At 40.4% G+C, this 19,487-nt stretch overlaps 2 protein-coding genes and 1 long non-coding RNA gene across 6 annotated transcripts in view; 1 reads left to right on the top strand and 2 right to left on the bottom strand.

The window, feature by feature from the left end:
- Positions 1 to 3,047: 3,047 nt before the first annotated feature.
- UQCRB (ubiquinol-cytochrome c reductase binding protein) lies at positions 3,048 to 7,668 on the bottom strand. The gene is made up of 4 exons (XM_067711726.1): positions 7,572 to 7,668; positions 4,980 to 5,051; positions 3,934 to 4,100; positions 3,048 to 3,258 (listed from the first exon to the last, which is right to left on the bottom strand). Exons 1-4 carry the CDS (start codon positions 7,588 to 7,590, stop codon positions 3,181 to 3,183), a joined length of 336 nt encoding a protein of 111 aa, XP_067567827.1. The 5' UTR covers positions 7,591 to 7,668; the 3' UTR covers positions 3,048 to 3,180.
- Positions 7,669 to 7,791: 123 nt separating this feature from the next.
- Positions 7,792 to 12,496, top strand: LOC137210122 (uncharacterized). Its single transcript, XR_010936267.1, has 3 exons — positions 7,792 to 8,242; positions 10,900 to 11,061; positions 12,083 to 12,496. It is a non-coding gene; the product is annotated as an uncharacterized lncRNA (long non-coding RNA).
- The window catches only part of MTERF3 (mitochondrial transcription termination factor 3), a 28,103-nt gene continuing 19,211 nt past the window's right edge, over positions 10,596 to 19,487 (bottom strand). For 2 of the 4 annotated variants that reach the window (XM_067711721.1, XM_067711723.1), the window contains exon 8: positions 10,596 to 11,085. In XM_067711721.1, the coding sequence (XP_067567822.1) occupies positions 10,837 to 11,085 (249 nt within the window). In that variant the 3' untranslated portion in view covers positions 10,596 to 10,836. Of the gene's footprint in view, positions 11,086 to 11,715; positions 11,996 to 13,077; positions 19,232 to 19,487 lie in introns of those variants that run through there. The other 2 variants (XM_067711724.1, XM_067711725.1) reach the window with 2 other exon arrangements.

Below are 19,487 nucleotides of genomic sequence, written 5' to 3'. Positions count from 1 at the left end.
ATAGTTTGCCATAATACATAAGCCACTCAAATATTAACAAGCTTTCTGGAATCTATGCTAAAAATTAACCACCTTGTAATGATTCAGTTCTTCTTCCCTGCTCAATTGTTAATACATACAATGAAATTTCTTAGCAAAATATAATTCAGAGGCACCATCCGACCTGAGATCTCAGATTCTAACATGTTATGGCTTTTAATATGAATACCAGTATAACCAGAATTTAAACAAATTATGGCAAATAAGTTAAAACATATATATTTTAACATCTATAGGCTTTATTAGGTGTTCCTTATACAGTCATCTGGTATGTTTAAAGAGTGAGCAATCATATAAAAGGAAATACGGTCAAAACCGATTGAAGTAATAAAATCCTGAAACTAAATAACATCTCATAATTCATTGCACAGCATATATTAGATTTCATTACATCAGTATATAGCTTAGTAGTAAATCCTCCTGATGGCCATAAACCTCTAAGGTGTTGTCAACTTGAAAAATGAAAGGGAAGGAGTTGGTGGGGGCAGAGAATGGACAAATCTACAGAAGTGCTGGTGCAGTGCACCTCTAAGTAGGAAAGTTGTAGTGTATCACCACCTAGTGGCTGAATTTAGTACCTCATTCTAATAAAGGGACCTTTTCCTGTTGTATCGTCTCATTCACCCTTTAACTGTATTCATCTCTGTGACTGTGGTTCCTAATATTCACGTCGCTCAAATGGGTAAACCCATTTGCATTTCACCCACCAGGCTGTCAAGGATTTGGTTAAGGTTTTATGCTTACCTAACCTTTGAATTCTATTTTGGTTATTTTCAAAGTCACGCAGTGCGGATGCCTATATTAACAAGATACCATCGTTTGTGAATAGAGAATTATTATGGCTATAGGAATTTGGGGCTTTGGCCCAGTTTTTATTCTTATTACTGAATCTTTTAGTAAGTCAGAATAGTGCTTACTGTGTGCCAAGAACTGTTCTAAGAGCTTGACATACAATGAAGTCAGTTAATTTTCACAACAACCCTTAAAGTAGGTTATCATTAGCCCTATTTTAGGGCTGAGGAAACTGAGCCATAGAGAGGTTAAACCATATTCCTAAGATTACCCGGTAAGTGAATGGATTCAGATCTGGGCCGTCTAACCCAGAGTTGGCTCTGAGTAATTCTATTATTCTGTCTACAGGATGATGAGCCACCAGCAATGTATGGGATTCAAATTTATTTGAAAAGATCTGAGAAAAGAAAGAAATTGGAGCACTGAAACACTGGGAGGTCCTTGGTTGTCTGAGAATCTATCTTAGTTACCTAGTTAGGTCTAATAGGGAAGCATCGCGACAGAAGTAAATCAACAGACCCTTAAGCGAACAGTCCCTTAACATGAGCATCTACCTACATCTTCCTGTTTCTCTGTGATTTGCAATACTGCTCCAAAAGTGTAATTCAGATTACAAAGTAAAATCACAAATCTTACAAAAATACTGAACATGTTAACGAACTGCTCTTATCATGATCAAAACCATGATCAAATGAGGATCTAGGCAACTTGGACAGACCCTGAAAAACTGACAAGAGTGACTTCAGGACAGATGTTTCGAGTATCAAAGAGAAGACAGGTCTTAGGGAATTTAATGAGGTTTCCTAATATTTTAGCAAACTTTTAAAGACACTATGTACACGTTGCAAAAGTCACACGTGTTTGTCAAAATCTTATCACACTCCGTGGAAAAAACACATGCCAAATGTACACACCCGCTTTTGATTCTGTTTTAGGAATTTTAACTACAGGCATACCTCCTTTTATTGGGCTTCACAGATATCGTGTTTTTTACAAATTGAAGGTTTACGGCAGCCCTGTATCCAGCAAGTCTATTGGCGCCATTTTCCCAACAGCATTTGGAACTTCATGTCTCTCTCACATTTTGGCAGTTCTCGAAATATTTCAAACTTTATTATTAGTATTGTGCTTGTTATGGTGATCAGTGATTTTTGATGTTATTACAACTTGCTGAAGGTATACATTGGTTTTTTAGACACAATGCTACTGTACACTTAATCGCACAGTTATAAACGTAACTTTTATATGCAATGGGAAACCAAAAACTTCAAGTGACTCACTTTATTTTGGTATTTCCTTTATTGTGGTGGTCTAGAACTGAACCTGCAGTATCTCTCTATAACACAAAACTTGTTTTTCACATTCTGTTGCTTTGTTCTTCAAGGTAAGACCCCAATCAGACGTCCGCACCACACACAGCAGTGGCTTGTGGGACACCGTATGGACTGCAGGTTCCACACAGCTCCTCCCCCACTCGCTGTGGTTCCATGTTCTCGCTTCCACCAAAAAAACCTTTTCAGAATTTAGGGGTGGGAATGATGACATTATTGAATGGTTCTAATTTATATTAAAAAATTAGACTATAGCCTTAAAGCTTTTAAATATTATTACTATCCAACGCTTATTATAGACTTTAATAATCATTTCCAAAGTGGAAAGTCACTGGGATCTGGGAAGAAAGTATGATCTGTCTTTATATTTTTGACTATTTTTCTAATGTCTGTTTTTTATTTTCTAATACACATATTAGCACAGGAGCACATATATATAACTTATACAGACTCATATTGGGGCTGTATACATAATTTTTTTTTAAAAGATAGGATGCAAAAGCAATTATATTTGGACAACAGTGGTTGAAAAAAGGCTGTTTCCCAATCATAGCAAACTAAGGGGTGAATCCTCTCTCCTTTCATTCAGTAACTTTTGAAGTCTGAGAGCCAATCTGCTTGTGCTGTTTGCTTCAGGTAAAATAAACTCACTGGTGCTTGTTTCTTGCTCTATTCCATCCTTGCAAGGGAGGCCCTGTTGGGGCTTCTAAGTATCTTGCTAACAATCCAGATGTGACCATTCTACTTAAACTGATTCAAGTGGCTTCTCTGGGCCCCAGGAGGCAGTTAACCACTAACTGAAAAAATATCTCACAAGTTTGGAAAAAACTGTAACAGATAAGTAAATACAGTAGTTATTCAGAATAAGGTTTAGAATTCAAAAACTCCAACAATTATAATAGAGATTTATTTAAAGTAATACATTTACAGCCCAGATAGTTCTACATTGGACATTTCAGGTTTAACCAACCTCATAAAAATACTTCAGGATAGCTGCATCCAGATTTAGACTACATGATTATTTCTTTGCCCATTCTTCTCTCTCTTTTCTTTCCCGAATAACCTCTTTCAGATATGGTTCAAGGTAGAATTTATCCTAAAGAATGAATAAAAGAAAAATATTATATGCTACCATTACATACTGATATACCCCCAATACTCAATAGATCTTAAACAACAAAAGAAATCTATCAAAATTAATTTCCAACTTAAGAAAATATATTCTCAAGCAGACTAAAAATTGCCTGCTTTTCTAAAATGTAAAAACCCATAAAGATACTGTAATAAGCTACTCTGATAGGTTATTAGCGAGAAGACTGTCAGAAAAGAAAAAGGAATGAGTCTACAAGCTTTGGCCTAGTTTCAATGCAGTTCAGGGGGTGAGGGTTTGCTTCACAGCGTCCTTCCCAGGAGCCAGAAGGCCACTCAATGGGTCGATCACATGAACACCACCATTTTTTCATCCGAGCAGAAAGCAGAGTGTAGAGGGAGAACAATGGCCTGGGAGGCAGAAGACCTGGATTCTAGTCCTGGATCTCTATATCAGCGGCCTGCTTAATGATTCTGGAAGTCACTTCATCTCTAAGTCTCAATGTGTTTACCTCTAAAATGGAACTAACACTTGCTCTACTAACCTCACCAGACTGTCATAAGGATTTTGATTTGACACAACTTTAAGAACTCTAAAGCACTATACAAAGGAATGTGTTCTCTGTTTCTAATACTCAATCCTTCATGGCCAACATTATCAGATACAAAAGAGCTGTTCTACCTCCTCATATTTTGTCCACTGCTCTTTAGGCAAGATCTGCTGGGTCATGGTCAGGTCCAGTGCTCTCTTAATGCGAAACACCCTCTCATTATAAACGTTCTCAGGAAGCCTTTTTATGGCTTCTTTTACATCGTCATTCTCATATATTGTATCATCTCGCATTAAGCCTATGATAAAAAACAAGAGAGTAAGATTGAATATGCATCTCAAAAATAAGGAATTTCTAAAAAATGAGTAAAATTATGACTTATAACCTAAGTCATTAACTTAACTTGGGTGGTAATATGAAGAGTTAGGTATCATGGAAACTCAATTCATTTCACACACAATAATGGGTTATTTAATGGATTATTTCTTAAATGGTACTATGGAAACAATATGAGTCTTTTAAAATCTACTGCCACAAAATTCACGTTTTATCTATAGCAATTTTAAAATCATTTAAAATGTCTACTTTGTTTTTAAACACATATCAATAGACTATATCTCTACTTTCTTATACTTTAATTCTGAGATCAAGGTATTAAAGAAGCTTAAAATGATAGTGTACTAAGGAACCAGTAACATTTAATGATGCTTCCCTCACGCTTCAATTACAAAAGATGAAGTTCATGGCAAAGTATGAAGTTCTAAAAAATAGTTCAGGCATCAAATAATTGTAAAGATGTCAGACAATTTTAACATTTGAAAAATCTCTACTTTCAAAGTTCATACAACTTAAATTTTAAAATGATAAGCGGAGGAGTTGAGAGAGGGAACATATAATAAGGAAAATGTTCTGCTACCATATTTCAAGAACATAAATCATTTCCAGCTCATACATTTGAGACAATTCCATCCCTCTCTTCTCATAATAATAAAAAGGAAATGGATTTAACAATAAAATGTGACCTAATTTTAAGATTTCTAGTGCACACAGGTGCAATTAGTTAACGTATTTTTGGGATCCATAACTCTTGCAAAAGCACAACTCTCAAAAAAAAAAAAAAAAAGCACTACTCTCAGAAAAAGAAAAAAAAAAACCAGAAGAAAGCACAAATACTCACCCAGTTTATTGAACCCGGCAGCATTGTAATACCATTTTCGAATACCCTCCAGCCATTTGCTTGATGCTGCAACTGATATTGTCACACTGTTAACTGCTAACAGTTCACTTATATAGTACATAAGCAACCAGGTAAAAAATGCCAACACAGGAAGGAATTTCTTTTCAAAGCATATACCCTATGTATTGTAGATAAAAATAGCTTATTTTATCTATGAGCAAAAGTATTGCAGGTAAAAAAATTGGGCAATTAAGTCATGGGGAAAAAAGGATAAACTCAAACACTTAACGTACTAAAGATCTGTAGGTACAATAAGTCCCCTGATATCCTCAGGGGATTGATTCCAGGACCCCCCTCAGATATCAAAATCCGAGAGGCCCAAGTTCCCTATATAAAATGGTGTAGTGTTTGCATATAACCTAAGCACATCTTCCTGTATACTTTAAATAATCTCTGGATTACTTATAATACTTAATACAATGTAAATGCTATGTGAATAGTTGTAAATTCAAAATAAATGCTATGTAAATAGTTGCCTGAGAGCAACAAATTCAAGTTTTGCTTTTTTAAACTTTGTGGAACTTTTCCCCCAAATATCTTCCATCAGGAGGTTGGCTGGATCCTCGAATGTGGAACCTGTGGATACGGAGGGCCACTCCAGCTTCTCAAAGTCAAGCATCCCATTCCTTTTTGTCCCCCTGCTACCATCAGAATTGAGGGGTGGGGGATGAAAAAGAAACTGGGAACTTCTCCATCATTTGTAGTTTCAGAAATAGGTTATAGGAAATAACTGTAAACTTTTCAAGGGAGTTGGAGCTGTATGAAAAGATGAGATTTCAGCATACACTGGCAAATCTAAATGACCCCCATCCTCCAGAATTTTTATTCTACATTACCTTTATTTCACTTGGCTACTCTCTTTAAAAATATATGTATTTCTGGGAGGGTTTTGATACCATTAGTCAGTCATTTAATATTAATATGGACTAGTAAAAGAAGCACATTCTCCTACTCTCAAGCAGCTAACTTTCCACTGAGGGAATGGATATTTGAAAATGGATGAGGAAAAATAGGTAACGTTAAAACTCTCTGGGGAACAGGACTGAGCAGGATGGGTTACCCAGTAGGACCTAAGGGCAACATGATACTGCCTGATGTTTACAGGAGACATGTGGTACAGAAGGGGAGGTATGGTAAGTTTAAATTTTCTTTTAAAGTTTTGTCTTAGGGTTAGTCCCTTACCAAAGAAGGAAACCAAACCCTCCTTTCACTTCAACCCCTCCTTAGTACATCACAGCTTTGGTAAATCTCCTTGGAAATGAAGCACCATGTATAACGTTACTTCTGGAAAGACAACTACCAAAGAGTCAACAATATACAAACATACTTATAGGACATAAATTATTTGTAAACATAAAATTATCTGTAAACATATTTACCAGTGATGGTAATAATGATTACTATTCATTGAACACTCACTGTGTGCTAGGCACTATTCTATTTGCTTTACCACCATTAGCTAGAGTTATTTACAACACGCCTATCCTTGCAGAATAGGAATAAGGCTTACATAAATTATCCCATCCAAGATCAAAGGCAGCTAATAATAGGGCTGAGGGCAGGTCTATCTAGTTTCCAAACACAGGGCAGAAGAAGAACGCCTACAGTATTTGTCAAGTTAATGAAATAATGAATTCTTAAATTTCTCCCCCACTCCCCAAAAGCTCAATGTCATTTACGTTAACGAATTTTTCTGGCAATCTGATGTTTCCTAATAGCTTCACAATTGCTGGGGGCAGGGAAGAAGGAACCAACATTTTTTTAAAGCTATTCCAATTTATACCGCCAGAGGGCAGGGATTGGCAAAAAAAAACACACAGGGAAAACTGCACTTTTTTCACGTTCTGTTTTAAGTATTCCGGTAATTTTTGCATCCTATTCCATAATAAATACATTTGTTCCAGTGCCTGGAATAAATACAAATTTCTCCAAATCCACAGATCAAGTTGACGTTCCAGATAAGCCAAGGTTAAACTGAAGTTTCGCTGTAACCCTTGCTCAGCTGCCTCTAATTCCCAGTTTGAGAAGCGCGAGAGTTGGAACGAGATTGAGATTTCCAATCCTACTTCCTCCGGTCACTTCGCCTCAGTTATCTTACCAGCCGAAAAGGGAAACTAGCACCATCTTCCTCGCACTAGCAGGAGAGTTCATCGAGCTAATAATGCACATGACAGCGCTTGGCTCACAGTAAGCACTCAGTTCATTTGGGTTGAAAGTCAGCCACTAATTATCTCCCCTGAACTCTTCTAAGGCCGAGGGGAAGGGCTGCTGAGCTCTAGCAGGCCGGAACGCCAGGGCTGTGGGAGACACCGCGGGCACCTTCACCAACAGCGGGTCCCATCCCCAAACGAGCCGGGCCTGGAGACAGCAGGGGGGTGAGGCCAAGGCCTCCTTCAGGCGGCCGGGAGCCGCCGCCTTCCCTTTTGCCGCAAACCTGGCCATTTAGAGAGAGCAGAGGAAGAAGAGCAAGTTGCTGCGAGAATAAAAGTTTGAGCACGGCGATGCCCGCCAAGCAGGACACCGCTCACTTACCGGCAGGCCTACTCGCCATTTTAACCCGAGACAGAAGCGTTGCCTGCTGGGTAAGTCCTAGAGGTCGCGCAAGGTCCAGTGCGCAGGCGTGTTACGTCAACGTCGCGAGGAGGGGCGGGGGTGGGAGAGCGAGTGGGTGCACGCGCAGGCGCAGTTCTGGCGGCCGGCGTTGGCACCTGCCCCGCGCCCCTCTCCGCAAAAATTACAGCAATCCCATAGGCTTGGACCCGCCCCTGGTTCTAAGAGGCATTCCATGTGACAAGATGGAAAAAGCACTAGGCAAGGAATTAGGACACCCCGTCTTCAGCCTGGTTCTGTTGCTGACGAGCTCTAAGAGCTTGGGCAGCATAAATTGAGCCCTTTGTGACAAGCAACACGCTAAGCGTTTTATGGACATATTTTCATTTAATTCTAAACCTATATGATAAATACTATGATTGTACCCATTGTAGAGAAGAGGAAACGGAGGCTCAGAAAGGTTGCATAAATTGTCCAAGGGCACACAAGCTAGGAAGAATCCGGATTCATCTTCTAGAATCTGAGAATACAGATAAAACTTCGGCACTCCTTAATTCTAGGGCTACATGCTACACCACTAATCCAGGAGACACTAACCCTCTCTCACCTTGTTTCTCCAGGTGAAGTTCTACCTCAAGCCATTATAGTGGAAGGTCAGTTGAAAAAATTTTTTAATATTAAATCTGAGATGTATAGCAGAATTCAAATGCAATTTTAAGGTAAAAGTACATTTTTAAGGTCTCAGTCCCAACATGTTAAGTCTAAGCTATGAAAACCTAGGGACAGTAATATCACAAATTGTTGAGGGAGGAGAATTTTACTAAAGGATGCAGAACAAAATTATTGGTTAGTGGGTGAGGCAGGGAGAGGGGACAAGTCAGACTCCCTGTTTACACCTTTCATCAAAATAAACTCCAGGTGTATTAAAGAGATTTAAAAGTTGGAAAAAAAAACACTCTAGGGACAGAAAACAATCCAAGTTAGGATGACTGATGCTTATGCAGTTACTGATGAACTTCTGCAACCACTACTGTCTGGGTCAGCTCAGCCTATGGTAACAAAATACTGTAGACTGAATAGCTTAAAAAAATTATTTTCTCACAGTTCTGGAGGTTAGAAGCATAAGATCAAGATGCCAGCATGGTCAGTTTTAGTTGAGAACTCTTTCCCTGTGGCTTGTAGAGGTCTGCCTTCTTACTGTGTCCTCCCATGGTAGAGAGAGAGCAAGCTCTTTTGTGTCCCTTACAAGGACACTAATACCGTCATGAAAGCCCCACCTTTATGACTTTATCTAAACCTGTATTATCTCTCAAAGGCCCCATCCAAATGCCATTACATTGAGGGTTAGAGCTTCATTACATGAACTTGGGGGTGGGGGGGGTCACAATTCAGTCCAGAGCAACTACCCACCAATATCTACTTCTGTTTTCTTCCATCCTAAGCTGAGACCTGGGACAGTATAGAATGGCTAATTGTAAATCTAATTGTAAATCCAAAAGGTTTAATGGTCTTAGTCACATTCCAATTCTAAAATTCTGTTGCCTTCTGCCTTTTTCTTTTTCTCTGTGCCACCACAAATTCTCAATATTACTCAGCGCTATATGCAGTACTAAAAAGTGGTGAATGGCTGCTCCCAGAACTACACTAGCCAAAGTGAAGTTGGAAGATATGAAGAAATGCAGTACATTTGTAAGTTGGCACATCACCTTACAAGAAGTACTCAGTAGGGACTTCCCTGGTGGCACAGTGGTGAAGAATCCGCCTGCCAGTGCAGGGGACATGGGTTCGAGCCCTGGTCCGGGGACATCCCACATGCCGCAGAGCAGCTAAGCCCGTGCACCAAAACTACTGAGCCTGCACTCTAAAGCCTGTGAGCCACAACTTCTGAGCTCGAGTGCCACAACTACTGAAGCTCACGCGTCTAGAGCCCATGCTCTACAACAAGCCACCACAATGAGAAGCCTGTGCAGTGCAACAAAGAGTAGCCCCTGCTCGCCGCAACTAGAGAAAGCCCGCGTGCAGCAACGAAGACCCAACGCAGCCAAAATAAATTTTAAAGAAATTATTAAATTAAATAAAAAAGAAGTACTCAGTAAACTCTTCTCCCTCCCTCCTTACCCTTCAAGTTTCAGTTTTCTGGTTACAGGGTGAGGGTGGCAAGAAAAGGAAGACCTTGTCAAGGGATTATACCCAGGACTGTCACAAAATCCAGCTCCTACAGGCATTAAGCCTAGAGAGCCTGGATGTTTGCTGGTAGCCATTAGTGTTGATTCAAAAATTATTTTTGGTTTTCCTTCTGGCATATGGCAGGATTGCACTTGTCTGCCCCCTTAAAGCTAGGCATGGCCATGTGATGCTTTGGCCAAGAAAAATGTGAGACTTTTTTTATTTTTATTTTTTTGTGGTATGCGGGCCTCTCCCGTTGCGGAGCACAGGCTCCGGACGCGCAGGCTCAGCGGCCATGGCTCATGGGCCCAGCCGCTCCGCGGCCTATGGGATCTTCCCGGACCAGGGCACGAACCCGCGTCCCCTGCATCGACAGGCGGACTCTCAACCACTGCGCCACCAGGGAAGCCCCTGTGAAACGTTTTTAAGAGCAGTTTTCTACATTCCTTTCCCCTTCCATAGACTGGCTACATTTCGGACACGGTGGAAGCTCCATCAACCTCTGCCACTCGGATGACGTGGAGCAGAAATTTTTTGGCCCCAAGTTGGACATGTATGAAATAAAAACTTCTGGGGTTTTAGGGCTGTTCATTACAGCAGCACAGCTAGCCTGTTCTGAGTGGGTTGTTAATAAAGGCAAAATGAGGTTCTGAGCCATAGGAAGACTAGGCAGGATGGTTCCATGCTTCGCCTCCTGATTGAACCTTCTTCCTTGTTCCCTGTGTATTGATCTCATCCATCAGAGAACTCCGTGAAGGCACATATCCATGCCACACTCAGCACTGTATTCTAGGAACTCAAATGTCTGTTGAGCGCATGAATAAAATACGCCAACAGGAAGGCCCTGACAAATTATGAATCTAGTTTCTCACAAGGTTTCAGGATATCCAGCACACAAAACCCCAATGCACACAAACTTCCCCCAAAGTTAGTGGTTTGAAACACTTTGTTTCTCCGAGTTGTGAATTCGGCCGGGTAGCTCTGCTCCGTGTGGTATCTGCTGAGGCTGGAATATCCAAGACGGCCTCTTCACTCCCTTACCTGGTGCCCAGGTGGCAGAGCCGGAATAGCTGAGGTTTGGTCAGGAGTCTTGTTCCACCTCATTTCTCCAAGAGTCACCAGACCTCTTTCCATCCTGGCTCAGGGTTCCAAGAGGACAAGCACAGATGCACAAGTGTCCCATGAAGCAGAGCGCACCGGCTGAGTCAGCGTGGGAGGGGGCTACAGTGCGAGCGCAGATACCAGGTGTGGCTCCTTGGGGGCCACCAGTGTTAACAGTCTGCTCAATCTCGTGATCCTCAGGCAGGTAAGTGAAGCCAGGATGCCTCACCTTACAAATAAAGAATCAGACGCACGGGTTAAATCATTTGCCCAGGATTACATGTCTAAATGGTAAATGGAAAATACAAAAAAAGTATTCATGCTTCAAATCTTTACACACTGGCAAAAAGTCAAAGGTTTGTTATGGCCTTTTACTATGTCTCATTGCTCACCTTCAAACAACTTTCCTCCCTATCCCTTTTCCTTTCCTGATTCTCAGTAGCCAGCTGTGGGCAACTTTGACTATCTTTGCTCAGAAACGTAACAGTGTAGATAATCCCAAATCGAATGTGTTCTGTAGCATAATCTAAGTGAGCAGTAGATATTAGATGGATAATATAGCCTGCCCCCGAAACTCCTAACACTTCAAAGAAAATAGAGCTGTCTTGTGATGAAACCACTACAAAAGACTTTGAAAATAAAAAGGAAGATCTTCTACTGTTCTCATCTTCACCAGAAGGACAACACACCTGCCTAGTAAACTGACTCTCTTTCTCTAAGCTTGCTATATTTTAATTCTCTCCTTCCCAAGAAGGAGTTGATTGAGTCAAAGACGAATTAACTTACCAGGAACTTGTAAGAAACATCTACCAGAAGTGTTCCCAAATTTATAATATTAAGAAATTGTTTCCGATATCAATTGAGGTTTGAGGTATTTATTTTAAAATATATTTATTCATATGTACATTCACTTTACATTATTACATTTTAACATCTATCAAAAACTAAAGAGTTTTTAAGAATTTTTCAAAGTCCTGTACTGAGGCCTTGGCCATCTCTTCACAAAATATTTCATCAGGCACAGATACCAATTTGTCCAAAGAGATGTAGTTAGGTTTTCCTGGATCATACTGTGCTCTTCCTAAATAGGCAAGAAACAAATGTCTTTCTTTGACTTTAAACAACCTTGAATTAAATACCTAGAAAAGAAAAAAAAAGTTTTTAAAAAACACTGTGCACTGAAAGATGAACTATAAAAATGTTTATCTGACTAAGAATTTTAATAGGCTAACAAATATAAAGAATTGAGGGGGCGGAGTCAAGATGGCGCACTAGGAGGATGTGGAATTCGCATCTCCTCACAACGAGGTCACCTAGCAGGCACCGGTGGGGAACCACGGACACCTAAGGGGACGGGAGGAAAACCCAGCGACCAGGTAGGACGTGGGGCGTGGGGGGAGTGAAGGGGGAGGAGAAGTGGAGGCAGGACGGGACTGGTGCCCCTGAGGGGCGGCTGGGGGAGGGGAAGGGATCCCACGACGGAAGGGGGAAATTGGGGAACCACTGGGAGGGTAGAGGATCAAAAGGGAGCGTGGCCAGGTTTCCCGCGCCCACTTGGGCCCCCAGGAACCTGCTGAGATCCCGGGCCTGATCCTCTGCCCACCAAGGAGGTCCAGCCGCGCGGGTCCTGAGGGAGTGGGAGGGAGGGAAGGGGGAGCAAAAGTAAAGGCTGGACCTCCGGGACCGGCACCCCTGAGGGGTGGCTGGGGGAGGGGAGGAGTTCCTATACCCAGCGGGACCCACCCAGGGTTAGGGGTCCAGCGGCGACGGGGGAGACCCTGGGGTAGATGATGGGGGAGGTGCGTGAAGGAACGTAAGGGAAGAGGCCAGTGCCTTCCTTGTCCACTGAGGCACCGGGAAGCCTGTTGGGCTCCCAGGACTAATCCTCTGCCCTCAGAGCCTCCCTCTTAAAGCGCAGAGTCCAAGCCCCGCCCCTACACCCCACACAGGGCCCCACCTCTACACTGGGAGACCCCCTCCAATGAGTTGGGCCTAAACCAAACCCACACACCCTCACCCAGGGCCCTTCCTCCTAACTCCAGAAGCCCACACTCCACAGCCCTCCTTCCCACGTGCTGCCTCCCCCTTCTGCGCAGGTCCTAAGCAGAGGCCCCGTCCCACACTCAAATGTCACACCCCCACGCGCCTGGGTCCTGCCCCCCAAACCCCACCCGTGCCTAAGTTCCACCCCCCCACCTAAACTCCACCCCCATAACCAAGGTTTTCTTTTTTTTTTTCCTTTTTTCTTTTATTTTTTCCTCTTTTAGACTGGGGTTCTATTTTAACTTGTTCATTCATTGTTGTTGATTCTTTTATATTTTTATTTTCCTAATAAATCTTTTATTTTTCTAATTTCATTTTATTCTTTATGGTTTGTTAGTGATCTCTCCTTTTGGCTTGCTGCCCTCCCCCCCCGCCTTTTTTTTCTTTTTCCTGTTGTGGTTTTATTTTACCTTGTTGCAGTAGTTTCAATTATAGTTTTATTTTTCCTAATATATTTTTTATCTTTCTAATTTTAGTTTGTTTTTTTGCGGTATGCGGGCCTCTCACTGCTGTGCCCTCTCCCGTTGCGGACCACAGGCTCTGGACGCGCAGGCTCAGTGGCCATGGCTCACGGGCCCAGCCGCTCCACAGCATGTGGGATCTTCCCAGACCCGGGCACAAACCCGTGTCCCATGCATCGGCAGGTGGACTCTCAACCACTGCGCCACCAGGGAAGCCCTTTATTTTGTTTTTTATTCTTTGATATTGTACTGCTCCTTTTTTTCTTTCGTTCTTCCTTTTTTTTTTCTGCACCACGAAGCTTGTGGGATCTTGGTTTCCAGGCCGGAGGTAGGGCCGGAGCTCCTGTGGTGGGAGCTCCAAGTCCAAACCACTGGACTACCAGAGAACCTCAGACCCCAGGGAATATCCATCGGAGTGAGGCGTCCCAGAGGTGCTCATCTCAGCACCAAGACCCAGCTCTATCCAACTGCCTGCAAATGACAGTGCTGGACATCTCAGGCCAAACAACCAGTAAGAAAGGAATACAGCACCACCCATCAAAAAAATAAAAGAACAAAAAAAATATGTTACAGACGAAGGAGCAAGGTAAAAACCTACAAGACCAAATAGATGAAGAAGAAATAGGCAACCTACCTGAAAAAGAATTCAGAGTAATGATAGTAAAGATGATCCCAAACCTTGGAAACAGAAAGGAGAAAATACAAGAAACATTTAACAAGGATCTAGAAGAACTAAAGATCAAACAAAGGCAGAAGAACGGATAAATGAGCAGAAAGATAAAATGGTGGAAATAACTGCCAGGGAGCAGAATAAAGAAAAAAGAATGAAAAGAATTGAGGAAAGTCTCAGAGACTCTGGGACAACATTAAACGCACCAACATTGGAATTATAGGCGTCCCAGAAGAAGAAGAGAAAAAGAAACGGTCTGAGAAAATATTTGAACACATTATAGTCAAAAACTTCTCTAACGTGGGAAAGGAAATAGTCAAGTCCAGGAAGCCCAGAGAGTACCATACCAGATAAACCCAAAGAGAAACATGCTGAGACACATAATAATCAAACTATCAAAAATTAAATAAAAGAAAAAGTATTAAAAGCAGCAAGGGAAAAACAACAAATTTCATACAAGGGAATCACCATAAAGTTAACAGCTGATTTTTCAGCAGAAACTCTGTAGGCCAGAAGGGAGTGACAGGACATATTTAAAGTGATGAAAGGGAAAAACCTACAACCAAGATTACTCTAACCAGCAAGGATCTCATGCATATTTGACAGAGAAATTAAAACCTTTACAGTTAAGCAAAAGTTAAGAGAATTCAGCACCACCAAACCAATTTTACAACAAATGCTAAAGGAACTTCTCTAGCAGGAAACACAAGAGAAGGAAAAGACCTACAAAAACAAACCCAAGACAATTAAGAAAATGGTAATAGGAACATACATACTGATAACTACCTTAAATGTAAATGGATTAAATGCTCCAACCAAAAGACACAGACTGGCTAAATGGATACAAAAACAAGACCCATACATCTGCTGTCTAGAAGAGACCCACGTCAGACCTAGGGACACATACAGACTGAAAGTGGGGGGATGGAAAAAGATATTCCATGCACATGGAAATCAAAAGAAAGCTGGAGGAGCAATTCTCATATCACACAAAATAGACTTTAAAATAAACACTATTACAAGAGACAAAGAAGGACACTACATAATGATCAAGGGATCAATCCAAGAAGAAGATATAACAATTGTAAATATTTATGCACCCAACACAGGAGCACCTCAATACATAAGGCAAATGCTAACAGCCATAAAAGGGGAAATCGACAGTAACACAAAAATAGTAGGGGACTTTTAACATGCCACTTTCACCAATGGACAGAGCTTCCAAAATGAAAATAAACAAGGAAACACAAGTTTTAATGACACATTAAAGAAGATGGACTTAATTGATATTTATAGGACATTCCATCCAAAAATGACAGAATACACTTTCTTCTCAAGTGCTCATGGAACATTCTCCAGGATAGATCATATCTTGGGTCACAAATCAAGCCTTGGTAAATTTAAGAAAATTGAAATTGTATCAAGTATCTTTTCCTACCACAACGCTATGAGACTAGCTATCAATTACAGGAAAAAAAACCTATAAAAAATACAAACACATGGAGGCTAAACAATACACTACTAAATAACCAAGAGATCAATGAAGAAATCAAAGAGGAAATCAAAAAATACCTAGAAACAAATGACAATGAAAACACGATGACCCCAAACCTATGGGATGCAGCAAAAGCAGTTCTAAGAGGGCAGTTTATAGCAATACAATCCTCGCTCAAGAAACAAGAAAAATCTCAAATAAACAACCTAACCTTACACCTAAAGCAACTAGAGAAAGAAGAGCAAAAAAACCCCCAAAGTTAGCAGAAGGAAAGAAATCATAAAGATCATATCAGAAATAAATGCAAAAGAAATGAAGGAAACGATAGCAAAGATCAATAAAACTAAAAGCTGGTTCTTTGAGAAGATAAACGAAATTGATAAACCCTTAGCCAGACTCAACCATAAAAAACGGGAGAAGACTAAAGTCAATAGAATTAGAAATGGAAAAGGAGAAGTAACAACTGACACTGCAGAAATACAAAAGATCATGAGGGATTACTACAAACAATATGCCAATAACATGGACAACCTGGAAGAAATGGACAAATTCTTAGAAAACCACAACCTTTCAAGACTGAACCAGGAAGAAATAGAAAATATATACAGACCAATCACAAGCACTGAAATTAAGACTGTGATTAAAAATCTTCCAACAAACAAAAGGCCAGGACCAGATGGCTTCACAGGTGAATTCAATCAAACATTTAGAGAAGAGCTAACGCCTAGCCTTCTCAAACTCTTCCAAAATACAGCAGAGGGAGGAACACTCCCAAACTCATTCTACGAGGCCACCATCACCCTGATACCAAAACCAGACAAAGATGTCACAAAAAAAGAAAACTATAGGCCAATATCTCTGATGAATATAGATGCAAAAATCCTCAACAAAATACTAGAAAACAGAATCCAACAGCACATTAAAAGCATCATATACCATGATCAAGTGGGGTTTATCCCAGGAATGCAAGGATTCTTCAATATACGCAAATCAATCAATGTGATACACCATATTAACAAATTGAAGGAGAAAAACCATACGACCATCTCAATAGATGCAGAAAAAGCTTTTGACAAAATTCAACACCCATTTAGGATAAAAACCTTCCAGAAAGTAGGCATAGAGGGAACTTACCTCAATATAATAAAGGCCATATATGAGAAACCCACAGCCAACATCATTCTCAATGGTGAAAACTGAAACCATTTCCTCTAAGATCAGGAACAAGACAAGGTTGTCCACTCTCATCACTATTATTCAACATAGTTTTGGAAGTTTTAGCCACAGCAATCAGAGAAGAAAAAGAAATAAAAGTAATCCAAATTGGAAAAGAAGAAGTAAAGCTGTCACTGTTTGCAGATGATGTGACACTATACATAGAGAATCCTAAAGATGCTATGAGAAGACTGTTAGAGCTAATCAATGAATTTGGTAGAGCAGCAGTATACAAAATTAATGCCCAGAAATCTCTTGCACTCCTATACACTAATGATGAAAAATCTGAAAGAGAAATTAAGGAAACACTCCCATTTACCATTGCAACAAAAAGAATAAAATACCTAGGAAGAAACCTACCTAAGAAGACAAAAGACCTGTACGGAGAAAACTATAAGACACTGATGAAAGAAATTAAAAATGATACAAACGGATGGAGAGAATCAACATCTTGTTCTTGGACTGGAAGAATCAACATTGTGAAGATGACTATACTACCCAAAGCAATCTACAGATTCAATGCAATCCCTATCAAACTACCAATGGCATTTTTCACAGAACTGGAACCAAAAATTGCACAATTTGTATGGAAACAGAAAAGACCCCAAATAGCCAAAACAATCTTGACAAAGAAAAACGGAGCTGGAGGAATCAGGCTCCCTGACTTCAGACTATACTACAAAGCTACAGCAATCAAGACAGTATGGTACTGGCACAAAAAAACAGAAATATAGATCAACAGAAAACAGGATAGAAAGCTCAGAGATAAACCCACACACATATGGTCATTTTATCTTTAATAAAGGCGGCAAGACTATACAGTGGAGAAAAGACAGCCTCTTCAATAAGTGGTGCTGGGAAAACTGGACACCTACATGTAAAAGAATGAAATTAGAACACTCCCTAAAAGTATACACAAAAATAAACTCAAAATGGATTAAAGACCTAAATGTAAGGCCGGGCACTATCAAACTCTTAGAGGAAAACATAGGCAGAACACTCTATGACATAAATCACAGCAAGATCCGTTTTGATCCACCTCCTAGAGAAATGGAAATAAAAACAAAAATAAACAAATGGGACCTAATGAAACTTAAAAGCTTTTGCACAGCAAAGGAAACCATAAACAAGATGAAAAGACAACACTCAGAATGGGAGAAAATATTCGCAAATGAAGCAACTGACAAAGGATTAATCTCCAAAATTTACAAGCAGCTCAATATCAAAAAAACAAACAACCCAATCCACATATGGGCAGAAGACCTAAATAGACATTTCTCCAAAGAAGATATACAGATTGCCAACAAACACATGAAAAGATACTCAACATCACTAATCATTAGAGAAATGCAAATCAAAACTACAATGAGGTAATACCTCACACCGTTCAGAATGGCCATCATCAAAAAATCCACAAACAATGAATGCTGGAGGGTGTGGAGAAAAGGGAACCCTCTTGCACTGTTGGTGGGAATGTAAACTGATACAGCCACTATGAAGAACATTATGGAGGTTCCTTAAAAAACTAAAAACAAAACTACCATATGACCCAGCAATCCACTACTGGGCATATACCCTGAGAAAACCGTAATTCAAAAAGAGTCATGTACCACAACGTTCACTGCATCACTATTTACAATAGCCAGGACATGGAAGCAACCTAAGTGTCCATCGACAGATGAATGGATAAAGAGGATGTGGCACATATATACAATGGAATATTACTCAGCCATAAAAAGAAATGAAACTGAGTTATTTGTAGTGAGGTGGATGGACCTAGAATCTGTCCTACAGAGTGAAGTAAGTCAGAAAGAGAAAGACAAATACCATATGCTAACACATATATATGGAATTGAAGAAAAAAAAATGTCATGAAGAACCTAGGGGCAAGATGGGAATAAAGACACAGACCTACTAGAGAATGGACTTGAGGATATGGGGAGGGGGAAGGGTCAGCTGTGACAAAGTGACAGAGTGGCATGGACATATATACACTACCAAACGTAAAACAGATAGCTAGTGGGAAGCAGCTGCATAGCACAGGGAGATCAGCTTGGTGCTTTGTGACCACCTAGAGGGGTGGGATAGGGAGGGTGGGAGGGAGGGAGACGCGAGAGGGAAGAGATATGGGGACATATGTATATGTATAACTGATTCACTTTGTTATAAAGCAGAAACTAACACACCATTGTAAAGCAATTATACTCCAATAAAGATGTTAAAAAGAAAAAAACAAACCAAAAATTATTATAAATGCTAGAGGGTTTAAATCCTTTGCCTTCTGCTAAGAAATTATGATTTAAAAGGGACTCAAAACTAACAAGCAGAACAACTGTAAAATAATAAAGGGCTACCTTGTAGGCAAAGACCAGATTAATACAGGGAGACAAGAGGAGCTGTTAAAAAAGCAAATCCTCAGGCTCCAGCCCGAAGCTACCAAATCAGACACTTTGAGAGTGGGACCCACAAGTCCTCCAAGGGATTCTGATGCCTGCCAAGTTGGAGAACCAAAGTCAGAGATCAAAGTTTATGGCATCAAAATGTGTAAGATTTCATAATCTGTGAAGCTTCCCTATTTTCCTTTCTTTCTTTGTTTCTTTCTTAATTCCCGTTGCTCCCTCTGACTAGTATCAAAATGAAATGAAGCTGGACTTCATGGGTTCAAAGGAACCTGCCTTGGGATTAAACTCTTGAGGAATAGAGTGAATACAGTAACTTTAAAAGTGAGTCAGAAGCAGGCTAAGTCC

Source organism: Pseudorca crassidens, chromosome 17 (assembly GCF_039906515.1).
Source record: "Pseudorca crassidens isolate mPseCra1 chromosome 17, mPseCra1.hap1, whole genome shotgun sequence".
In the NCBI taxonomy this organism is placed as follows: Eukaryota; Metazoa; Chordata; class Mammalia; order Artiodactyla; family Delphinidae; genus Pseudorca; species Pseudorca crassidens.
This window is presented reverse-complemented; position numbering and strand designations above follow the sequence as displayed.

What these genes read in the sequence shown, in the direction of transcription:
- UQCRB (XM_067711726.1), bottom strand. An exon ending in TGCCGGGTTCAATAAACTGG is followed by an intron (nt 4,101 to 4,979) that starts GTGAGTATTTGT and finishes TTTTTATCATAG; the next exon opens with GCTTAATGCGAGATGATACA. An exon ending in AGTGGACAAAATATGAGGAG is followed by an intron (nt 3,259 to 3,933) that starts GTAGAACAGCTC and finishes TTCATTCTTTAG; the next exon opens with GATAAATTCTACCTTGAACC.